Below are 13060 nucleotides of genomic sequence, written 5' to 3' on the forward strand. Positions count from 1 at the left end.
TTTTTATTGTTTATTATTTTTTTATTATTATGTTTAAATAATTTCTTCATGTTTTTGAAAGTGCATAAGGTGAAGATGCTGTGTATTGTCTTTTTTATGAAAAAAAAGACTATATTATTGATGCCCCTCTGTTTATTTTTTTGCCCAATTTCTGTTTAACGGAGAGAAGATTTCTTCAACACATTTCTAATCATAATAGTTTTAATAACTCATTTCTAATAACTGATTTGTTTATAATATTAGACTAGATATTCTTCAAGACACTTCTATACAGCTTAAAGTGACATTTAAAGGCTTAACTAGGTTAATTAGGCAAGTTATTGTATAACGATGGTTTGTTCTGTAGACTATTGAAATCAAAAAATAGCTTAAAGGGGCTAATAATATTGTCCCTAATGGGTTTTAAAAAATTAAAAACTGCTTTTATTCTAGCCGAAATAAAACAAATAAGACTTTCTCCAGAAGAAAAAATATTATCAGACATACTGTGAAAATTTCCTTGCTCTGTTAAACATCATTTAGGAAATATTTTAAAAAGATTAATAATAATTCTGACTTCAACTGTATATGTTTTTTTTTCAGTAAATTTACACGTAAAGTAATTTTCAACAAAGATAGTCCAGATCATTTGTACATTTTTTACAATTACAATATTTGACATTATTCAAAGAAAATCTAAAATCATAATAATAGTATGTTATTTCGCATAATTTAAGAAAATATTTTTATGAACTGCTAACTCTGATATATATATAAATCCGTTATTTTTACATTTTTTTTACCGGCAGCTGGGGTGCCGGAAAAAAAAAAGTAAAATAATGGCCATTAAGTCACAGACATTTACCGTAAAATAACAGACAGTAAATTACTGAAATTTACTTAAATAATTACAAAAACCTCTAAGTGCCGTTTTTTATTCTAAAATGGACATTTCTATCAGGATCCTATGATTGTGTTCAGTTATTTCACTTTAAAAGCAATGCAAAGAACATATTATTTGCCATAAAAGTGGATTTACTGAACATACACGCAGGAGATTGAGAAAAATGTCCACTTTAGGAGAACCTTTCAGACGGCGTTTTTGCATCTGAACTCTTCATATATTTTTTTAATAAACAATAATGATCATTTATGATTAAATATAATCAGTTTTTTCTTATTTCTAAATTATTTCAGTCTAAAAGTATTCAAAAATGTTTGTTTTAAAATATACAGTTGTGATTATTTTTGATTAAATACATATTAAATATCAATATATTAAATAAGTGCACAAGGTGAAGGCGGATGGAGAAAAGCACATGAATAACATCAGTACTTTTAAATAAAGAAAAAAAGATCATTAAATTTAGCAGCATCTGGTAGAGCTCGCTGAACTGTGTTTGTAAATCTGAAATTATAGTAATAGGGCTGTTGTTTTCTCTCATTAAGACGTCTTTAAACAAAGGAAGACTGTGTTTTCTATAAAAGAAAATATTTTAGCCTTAAGTTTTCATATTTGTTAATTTTTATATTAATATTTTATATATATATATATATATATATATATATAATTTCTTTAAATAATTTTTTCCCATTTTTGAGAGTAAGTAAACTGAGTCTTCATAAAGATGATCATAATATAATAATCAAAAGTTTCATAAATATATTTAAAAAATCACAGTAGTAATAATGACAACGTTTCTTCTGTTATTTAAGTATTTTTCTTATTTCAGGCTAAAATTATTCAAAGATGTTTCTACAATAACGAATATTTATGATTAAACTTAAATTAAATATAATGTTTTATTTTTATTATTTCGGAATTTGTGTAAAAGAATTTAAAAAAATGTAATATATAAACGTATATATTTAACATATCTATGTTATTTTCAAAAGATAAACTGATTGTTTATGATTAAATATATATTAAATATGTTTTTACTTTAAATCAGGAATTATTCCAGTCTGAAATGATTCAAAAATACTTATTTTTAAAAAAGAAAAACAAGGATCACATTATTATTGTTTATATAATATAATACAATTATAATACAACACAGATATAAATATGATTATGTTCATGATTAAATATATAAATATATGTTGTTGTAGTTTTTTCAGAAAATTTACACACAGAAATTAAATTTCTGACCATCCTGACCATTTTTACATTTAAATGAACTCTAAAATCATAATAATAGTGCGGTTACATTCTAAAATTGAAGAACTTTGAAGTTAAAATATGACGTAAATCTCTTTCTTGCACTTTTTTTTGCGTGAATACATGTTGCTGTTGATGTTCTGTGTGTTTCTGAGAGTCTGGCCTGATCCAGAAACTGTAGATTACTGTGATAATACTGATCACATCTGTCTGCAAAGGGAAGGAAATGCTGATCAAGTCATATCAGTTCAGAAAGAGAAAACTGAATACAGGCTGAAAGATGAAGCTATTTTCAGGTATCCACTCAGGTGTGTTAACTGTATGGCGTATAATTTAGCTGTTTTCCGTATTTGGTGATTCGTGTTTTTATTTTCTCATCTTTATTTCTGCTTGTGAATTGCATTATGGGAGTTTGATCTTTCTTCCAACTAATTTTAACCCTGAAAAGTTTAAAAAAAGGGACTTTTATGAACGTGTGTAATAGTCTGCAGTGCTATTTTGTCTGTGTTGGAGCTGTACTGTATATTACGCTACAAACACCTTGTAATAAACTGCTGCACATTTTCTGTTATTTTACACTTATTTCTCGAGATATTGTTATTTCTTATACATGATATTAGTTTTTAATTTAGTTAGTTTAACGGCTAAAATGTCAATAAAAGTCACTTTGTTAAACTGTAGAGTTAAATTTTCAACATCAAAAGTTGACTGAAGAAATAAAACTCTCATAATCCAATTCACAACCGGAAATAAACCAAAAACACTCGTGAATCACAGAATACGGAAACGGTTCATTAACAGATGTTTGTAGATGTTGTGTAGATACTATAGGGAACATCCCAACTTTAGTGGAACCTCACAAGAGATTTATTTATTTATTTGTTTGTTTGTTTGTTCATTTATTCCATCCACAACAAAACTCTGGAGCACAATAGGTTTTAAAAATACAATTTAATGTGACGCACTGGCTTGTGTGAATTTAATTTGTATTTCTTTCAATTGTTTAATTGTATTTTTGTTTTAAATAAATTGTTTACGAATGTTTTAAGACTAAAATGCAATTTATGTATGTATTTGTTCATTTATTCATTGATTTACATTGATTTATTAAGTTTGTTTAAAATTAATTTATTTGTTTTATTCTCAAACACAACTCTTTTGACAAGTAAAATACGTTATTCTTTATATTAGGTATTTCATTCTAGCTAAAATAAACCTCCATCACTTTAGTTGAAAAGGCATCTACTAAATTTGTAAAAATAATACGTGGAAAAGGGAGAATGATTATCTTGCATGCGTTTATTTCCAAGCACTGTGTGCGTGCGTGTGTATGTTAGAGAAAGCAGACACTCACTAGCTTAAACTAAACTGAACTTTAACTTAAATCTGGACCTTACTAGAACTATGTCAAGCTGCTTTGACACAATCTACATTGTAAAAAGTGCTATATAAATAACATGAATTGAATTGAATTGAATAGCTGCAGCTCAGAGATCATTAATATTCATGACCATTCCAAATATGGTCAATTAGGAGCTTCTGATTCTAGAGCAACTTTCTAGCATGATAAAAAAAACCATATGAATATATTTCTGGGAGATTTTTGAGCTTACCAAATCCACAAAAACCTACAGTGTAGATATCAGAGAACGTAACTTATTGAATCTATGCACTGTATGTCACCTTTAAAGCTTAAATGATCATATTTTATGAACATTATACAAAATGCACATTATAAACATTACAAACAAACATTGGTTCATTATTTATGGCATTATATGTTTCTGTCAGTGCTGCTTTATTTTCTGATATGATGTGGGAGTTTATTAATCCGCGGTGAATGAGAGCTGAAACATTCGTCTTTTCCACCCAAATCTGCCTAAAGCCTCTTGTTTCTGAGCTTTGATGCATTTTTTTGGCTAGCTGCTAATAACGTGGAGAAATAAATGCTAATTGTTTTGATGCATGTAGAGGAGGCTGGCCTGGCTCCATTAACAGTGTGTGTGTGTGTTTTTTAATTGTCAGGATCAGCAGGCTGTTTAACGGGACGGAGCCCATCGTTCTGGACAGTTTAAAGCAGCATTATTTCATCGACAGAGACGGAGAAATCTTCCGCTATATTCTGAGTTTCCTGCGAACCTGCAAACTGCTGCTGCCCGACGACTTTAAGGTAATGAAATTATCATCGGTTTATTTACATCAGTCTATTTTGGGATTCTCAAAAGATTTGAGATGTATTAATTAAAATGTATAATTTAATATTGTATTAACCTAATTATTTTATTATTAAATTAAATATTAAATAAATTATAATTCTATATAATCAAATCAAATGATTAAGATTTATATACATCAAGTCTATTTTTAGAGTTTCAAAACATTTTTAAAGAAAATAAATTACTTTATCATATTTATAAAGAATTGTATTAATATATAATTAAATACAATTAATATACTTATATAATTGACTTTAAGGTAAGAAATAATTATCTATTTATATTAGGCCACGTCCATTTTGAGATTCTTAAAATTTTTGTTTTTATTCACAAAATGAATAAAAAAAACAGCATGTGTGTGTGTGTGTATATACATATATATATATGAAATTATTTATTCATTTAATAATTACTTAATTATTTTTTAACAGATCATTTTTTCCCCCAAGTAACAAAATAAATATACAGACAAAATATGTTTATATTGTTTTTTAGTTTTTAGTCTTTTTATTAAACAAGATGTATTAAACAAAATTTTGGGTACATTTATTTAATTAAAAAAAAAAAAATTTTCAAAGTAGCAAAAATGACTGATGAATTTATTGTTTTGTAAATAAATATATTTTCTCGTTTATTTTATTTTATTTGAAAATATGTTGATTTAAGAATGTTTAAATATTTGTTCTGTAAGAATAAGAAAATCATTTCACAGTGTATTTTAGTTTATATTATTTTATATTAAACAAGATTTTTGGAATTATTTATATATTTATATATTTATTTATTATTTTAATAATTTTTTTTACAGAGAGTAACAAAATGACAGGTGAAAGTTCTTATTCGGTAAATAAATATACATATTTTATTAATTTAATTTATTTGAGACCTTTTTTTATTTGAATATTTGTTGATTTAAGAATGTTGAAATATTTGTACTGGAAAATGAGACAATAACTTTAGTGCGTTTAGTTTGTATTATTTTTATTACATTAAACAAGATTTATTTATTTATTTATTTATTTATTTATTTATTTATTTATTTGTTTTTGGCAAAAGGAAATTACTTGTTCAGTAAACAAATATACATATATTTTATTAATTTAATTTATTTTAAGCCTTTTTATTTGAATATATGCTGATTTTTAGAATATCTAAATATTTGTTCTGGAAAATAATACATTTTTGGGTTTATTTATTTATAATAATTATTTTTATCTTTTTTTTTTTGTGAATTATTTTTCCCAAAGTAACAAAAATAACTCATGAAATTGCTTGTTTAGTAAATTAATATACAGATTTTATTCATTTAATTTATTATTGAATAAATGTTAAATTTAGAAGGCTTAAATATTTGTACTGAAAAATAAGACAAAACCATTCTATAGTGCATTTTAGCTTGTTTTGTTATTTTTATATTAAACAAGATTTGGGGGGTATATTTAATTATTCATTTATTTTTCCTATTTATTTTTAGTTAATTATTTTTTCCCAGAGTAACAAAATGACTCCTAAAATTACTTATTCAGTAAATAAATAAACAGAATTTTTGGATTTATTTGTTGTATTTATGTTATAATAACAATGACTCATGAAATGACTTGTTCAGCAACTAAATATACAGATTCTATTAATTAAATTTATTTTCAACCTTTTTTATGTAAATAAATGTTGATTTAGGAATGTTGAAGTATTTGTACTGAAAGAGAAGATGAAACAGTTGTACAGTCTATTTTAGTTTGAATTTTTTATTATATTAAAAAAAGATTTTTTGTTTAATTATTTTTATTTTATTTATTTATTTTCTTTTAATAATTTTTTTTCTCAGAGTAACAAAAAATTACTTACGAAATTACTTATTCAGTAAATAAATATCCAGATTTTATTTATTTATTATTATTTAATGTTTTTACATTGGAAAAAATACAACACATTTGAAGTGTATTTAAATTTGTATTATTTTTATTATATTAAAAATAACATTTTGGTAAAATTATTTAATTAATTAATTAATTAATATTTTTGGGGGGTTCATTGTTTCCCAGAGTTTGTTTTTATTTTAATATATGTTGATGATGATGATGATGATGATGATAATAATAATACTAATAATAATAAAATAATTTCAACTAGAAGAAAAGACCAAATAATTTTTTGCTATAGTGTATTCTCTCACACTCTTTTTCTTTTTTTTAATTATTATTATTATTTTTTTAATTAATATTCAAACAAGTATCCAGAGCACATAAATCCCTTAATATTTCCCTCATGTGACTCAAGATACGGCTGATTTATGCTCATGAATAAACACTCCTTTCCAAACATGCGAACATGATTTACACACACGTTACATCTTGTAATCTTGATCTGGATTGACTGTGTTTTTCTCTCTGTTGGACAAAGCCTGCAGTTGAACTCATTTGATCTGATGATCAGCGTGTGTGAAATCAGCCGGCGGTGTTTAGTGTGTGTGTGTCTGTAAGGCACTGTGCACAACGTTTCACTAAATCAATGCGAACACGGAGCTAAAACTGAATATGTTAAGCATCTATCAGTGAAAGAAGCATCATTTGTGGCAGAGATTATGTGTTGCTGAGATGCTCTGGTCAATAAAACAGCTTTATGTTGTCTGAAGGTGAAGTTTTAATGATATCTCAACTGAAGGTGGTGGCACAGTGGCTCAATGGTTAGCACTGTCACCTCACAGCAAGAAAGTCACTGATTCGAGTCCGAGCTGGGTCAGTTGGCATTTCTGTGTGGAGTTTGCATGTTCTCCCCGTGTTGGCGTGGGTTTCCTCCTGGTGCTCCGGTTTCCCCCACAGTCCAAACACATGCTCCACAGGGAAATTGATTAACTAAATTGACCGTAGTGTATGAGTGTGTGTGCGAATGAGTGTGTTTGGGTCTTTCCCAATACTGGGCTGTAGCTGGAAGGGCATACGCTGCATAAAAAAAAATTCTGGATAAGTTGGCGGTTCATTCTGCTGTGGTGACCGTTGATGAATAAAGGGACTAAGTCAAAGGAAAATGATTGAATGAATGAACTGAAGGTGTTTTTCGGCTTAAGTTGCTATAGGGTGCATGCATTTGAACACGTTTTCTGCTCATTTTAGTGGTGAAGTGGGTCGACTGATGCTGATTGTTGTTGTTTATGTGGTTTATGTTTAGTGCGTTTGACTTTTCATGTTTTACTTAAAGTTTTGTGATTATTAAATCGTTTTTTTACAACCCTCGTAAGACATCCAGATATGGTTTAATCTGGAATAAATGTTTATATATATATATATATATATATATATATATATATATATATATATATATATATATATATATATATATATATATATATATATATATATATATATATATATATAATATCAATAATTATATAATAGTTTGTTTTATTGATTTTGTTTACAAATGTCTTGAGACAATTTATCCTGGTGTGTTTTGATCTGGAATAAAAAGATAAAAATTAATAAAATATAAAAAATTAATTAAATTGCAAAACATCTGTAAAAAAATTACTATTCATTTGAAAAAAAAATTTATAATATAATTAATTAAAATATTTTTAAAATTTTGTTTGCAAATGTTAAGTTAAAATAACATTTTGTTTATTTATTCACTCAATCCTTTATTTTCTATGTTTAACATTTTTCAAAATTATAAATAGAAAAAATCTGGAAGAAAATATTTTATTATTGTTTATTTGAAAACAATTATAATAATATCATTAATTGAATAATAGTTTTTTTTTTAATTGATTTTGTTTACAAATGTCTTGAGACAATCCACCCAGGTGTGTTTTTTGATCTGGAATAACTAGATTAAAATAAATTAGTTAAATGAAAATAAAATACTAAAAAATCAGGAATAAAATAAATATTTGTATTCAATTAAAGAAAATATATAATATTATTATTATTAACTGAATAATATTTTAAATGAATTTTGTTTGCAAATGTTTTGAGTTATAAATAACGTTTTATTTATTTGTTTGTTCTGTCATTTATTTTCTGTTTGACAAAATTTAAAAATGTAAGTAGATGAAATAAAAAATTAAGAAAAAAATCAGGAAGAAAGAAATTATTAGTATAGAAATAGTAATTATTAGTATAGTAAAACCCTTTAGGATGAGAAATTTCAGCTCAAAATACCACACAAATAATGTTTTCCAACTCTCTCAAGCTCTCTTTTAGGTTTTGATCCTAATTGTGCTGTTTTGGTGACTGTCACTTTAAATCCTAATTTAAATTGAAGATTGTGCTCTTTTCAAAAGAGGGCGGAGCTACAGATGCCTGTGTGTCAGCATAGCAGCAGATTCAAAAGCAAGACTAATGTTCTATATGCTAATGAGGGAGAGATGGTCACCAGTGGGCGGGGCTTTCCCCCTCTGATGACAAGTACAAAGGGAGAATGTCAATCAAAGTGTTTCTGCAGACTGTTTTGATCAAGTCTGATTATTAAAAATATTAATTAATACATTTTTACCATTAGAAGCTGGTTATATTCACACACTCTCACCACACAAATGTGTTTAAACTATTTATAAAAGTTAATTTTGCATAATAGCTCCTCTTTAAGTCCACTTAATTCAAAGTGGGACTCTAACATTAACTATTGGAGCATTATTTAAAAGTGCTACGGATTAGTTTCTAGCATCAGAGGGTGTTTAGAAATGCTCCGTCCTCTACATCAGCGTGTGTTTGACAGACTCTGGGAGAGAACTGGTGATCTGCAGAGCTGGGAATATCTGTGTCTTTGTCTCGGTCTGATGTGAGATGTTGTCTCGCCGGTGGGCACTGGAGTAAGATCATTATTTTGGATCACAACAGGCCTGTCGGAGCGCCTGAGCATGGGAATTGGGCCTGTTTCTGCTGTTTGGTGTTGGATTCATGAGGCTGGACTGTAGAAGTTTGTGGAGCTTCTTTTAATACCTCGTCTCTCCCTCCAGCACTGATGCGCCGCATGCGTTTTGTCATCTGCACTGTGAAGGGCAAAAAAAAAAAGCATACAGAAATAAAAGAGCACCCTCACCTTCACTCAAATATACAGCTGAAGTCTGAATTAACTCCTGAATATTTTCCCCCAATTTCTGTTTAAAGGAAAGAAGACGTTTGTTTAACACATTTCTAATCATAATAGTTTTAATAACTCATCTCTAATAACTGATTTATTTTGTCTTTGCTATGATGACAGTAAATAATATTAGACTAGATATTCTTCAAGACACTTCTATACAGCTTAAAGCGACATTTAAAGGCTTAACTGGGTTAATTAGGGTAATTAGACAAGTCATTTTATAACAGTGGTTTGTTCTGTAGCCCAGTGTTTCCCAACCCTGTTCCTGAAGGCACACCGACAGTCCACATGTTCAACCTCTCCCTAATCAAACACACCTGAATCATCTTATCATAACATCAGAAGAGACTCCAACACCTGAAGTTAATGGGTCAGATAACGGAGACATCCAAAACATGTACTGTTGGTGTGCCTCCAGGAACAGGGTTGGGAAACACTGCTGTAGACAATCCAAAACAAATATTGCTTAAGGGGGCTAATAATATTGACCTAATGGTGTTAACCATCATGTTTTTTGGGATTGTCAGAAATTAACCCCATACTGGAAAGAGGCCATTTAGACGCCATTTTTGAAGTAGAGACTGCCTTCACTTGTGAATCTTTATATTTAGGTAATGTAAATTTAGATGATGGATTAATAAAGACAGGAAACTGGTAAATGGCAGCTGGTAAATGCTTAAAATTAGAGTCACCTACAGTTATAGGTGGAGGGTGAACAAACTCCAGGGTAAGGCTAATATATGCGCTGCCCTTTAATGCGTTCATCTGAGACCAAGATTTGCGACCGACAAAGATGTTCTAACAAAAGCGCTGCCCATCAACAAACGTCTATTATATTCAACACGCACATTAAATTATTTTATTAAACTAACCCACTGATCTACACACCGGTCAAAAGTTGGGGATCAGTTTATTTCAGTTTATTTAATTATTCATTTTATTAAAAATTCTGTTCATCAGAATTCATCAAGGCGGCATTTATTAAAAATTAAAAAGTTAAATTGTTAAATACTTATTTGTTAAATATTTATTTATTACTTGCTGTATGAGGTTTCAAATGAAATTATTACTTCTTTTTGCTTTTATTTCTTTTTTTTATTAATAATAATAATAATAATAATAATTAATATTAGAGTGATTTCTGAAGGATCATGTGACCCTGAAGATTGGAGTAATGAAGCTGAAAATTCATCTTTATAATTTAATTGAATAATTTATTCCAGTGATTTTATACTTTTGAACAGTTCTTTTATAGTGCCAGGGGCGTAACAGCCATTTTAAAAGTGCGAGGGACAGCTGTATGGTCACCCAAAAGTGATTAATGATTTATTAGCAATAAAGTTTATTTAATAATCTTTTAACCAAAATTCTAAAATAATGACAAAATATTAATAATAACAATAAATAAACAGAACCACACACATTTAAATTAAGCATTACTCTGTGTGAAAATATTTTTAAATACTACTATTCAATTGCAAAATTGCAAGTTGATACTACACATATAACGTGAGATGGACATCGCCATGTGTACTTGTGGCCGATGCGTCATTTATAAAAGCAGAATACGCAGGATTCAACACGTAAATTCACCAGTTACTCCCCAAATACATGCAAGTAAGTGGTTGGTGAACTTAGAGAGGAGTAGATTCAATTTTATAGCTACTTTCAGTATGTGTATCTGATATGATTAAAACATCCGCAAATTATATTTTAATGGATTGTTAGACTTCCTTGTGTGTTTTACAAACGCTAAAGTTCTTGTTTTACTAGTACTTGTGTGTATTTACATGTCTAAATCATAAATTAAGCAATAGGCCGTAAAAAAGGCTGCATAATTGTGATAATATAACACGTCTTTCTCAGCGGGGTTAAGTTGGTCTTGTTTCCGGAAAAAAAAACGAAAAAAAGAAGCACTTTTCCGACGGTCCCTTACTGAGAGTTTAGCTCAGCGCGAGCTCTCTCTGGCTAAACACATATTGCGACTGCTCAAGCAGTGCTCGTAATATCGAGCAAAAAAAGAAAGACAGCTGTGAAACATAACCTGCTTTGTCTTTTCTGTAGGGAATACAGTTTAGATGGTTTTAGGGTGAGAGGTTTTTTAGTTAATGCCGTCTCTCACTGAATGTGTCAGGAATACCGAAAACAAAACCAACTCAACCCCGCTGTCTTTCTCTGGCTCAGCGCCAGACAACACACCAGCACCAGGGACTTTACGGTTCTTACTTCGAAATGAAACAAAAGTAGGATTCTGTAACGTTAGTGATTTACCGTGATTTACCCAGCTGTAGCTGTTGCTCCGTTCCGCATCATCTCTGTCTTTGACTACAAAGTGAATGAATGAAGCTCGTGGCAGACGCTCAAGAGATTCGCGCTGTGATTGGCTGAGTGATCGTTCACTCAAATCAAGTAACAAATCAGAGAACACTTGCTGCCGCTAGGTCAAATAAAACATGTGGGCCAGTCGGGGGACAGAGTAACCTGTTTCCAAAAAGTGAGGGGGACGTGTCCCCCCCGTCCCCCCCGGTTGCTACGCCCCTGTATAGTGCAATAACATTTCACAATTCTACAATGTGTACTGTATTGTTGATGAAATAATTGCAGTCTTAATGAGCAGGAGAAGTTTAATTTAAAGCATTTAAAAACCCTACTTACCCCAAACTTTGGACCGGTAGTGTATATAATAACAAGTTAACAAGAAAACAAGTTAAACCAGAATAATATATTGTTAAATATCTCTCGTAATACTCATTTGTCATTTTATTACTTATGTCCTTGACCAGCAAATCAGAATAGTTCGCTGGCCAGCTGGTCAATAGTTCGCTGGTTTCGTTTTCAGAGCTGCTGCGAACTCCAGTAATAAACAGCGCTCATCAGTGCACTTTAAATTTGACTGACAAACTTACAATAACTAAAGTGTTGTGTTAATCATCAACATTAAATTACATTCATACTCCGCCTTACACCCGTTAAATGTTTTCAATGCAGTTTTTTTTTCTTTGCTGCTCTCCATGATCTCTGGCCAGGGGGAGGCTAAGCCTTCCCCAGCCTTACACACGCTCCGCCTATGCCTACAGCTGAAGAATGCATTGATACAGTGCACACTGTTTAAACGCCAAAAACTTTTTCACTTATTTTGAAGTCCAAAGAGAGAAATTTACTATTGTTTGTATTTTTTTAACAATTGTTTTGTGCTGTATTATTTAGTTACTGAGCAGCACTAAATAACACTATAAAATATAAGGCATTTTCATGTGACTTCTAAACTAGTAGTGTTTTGAAATTAATGAAGGCATAATAATCGTGATAATTCCGTGATCGAAACCGTGGTTATTCCTCAGATTATAATCGCACAACCAAAATTTATAATTGTAGAATTCCTAGAGGGACGAGTGAGTTCACACACACACACACACACACACACACACACACACACACACACACACACCTAGAGCTCCAGACCAACATACTAACACTGCCAGACTTATTTCTGTTAATGCTGTTTACGTTGTAGATCATCCAAATTTTAAGCTCTGCTCAAAAATCAGATCAAACTAATACTGTCGCGTAGGATTTTCGCCGCATTTTGTGACTGTATAGTCTAACGTTATACACACACGGC

General features: G+C 29.7%; 1 protein-coding gene across 3 annotated transcripts in view; it reads left to right on the forward strand.

Moving 5' to 3' along the window:
- The window catches only part of LOC130245501 (BTB/POZ domain-containing protein kctd15), a 63586-nt gene that overhangs the window by 24256 nt on the left and 26270 nt on the right, over positions 1 to 13060 (forward strand). For all 3 annotated transcript variants that reach the window (XM_056478203.1, XM_056478202.1, XM_056478200.1), the window contains exon 3: positions 4166 to 4310. In XM_056478203.1, the coding sequence (XP_056334178.1) occupies positions 4166 to 4310 (145 nt within the window). The remainder of the gene's footprint in view (positions 1 to 4165; positions 4311 to 13060) is intronic.

The sequence above is a fragment of the Danio aesculapii genome, chromosome 18 (assembly GCF_903798145.1).
Source record: "Danio aesculapii chromosome 18, fDanAes4.1, whole genome shotgun sequence".
NCBI classification, from domain to species: Eukaryota; Metazoa; Chordata; class Actinopteri; order Cypriniformes; family Danionidae; genus Danio; species Danio aesculapii.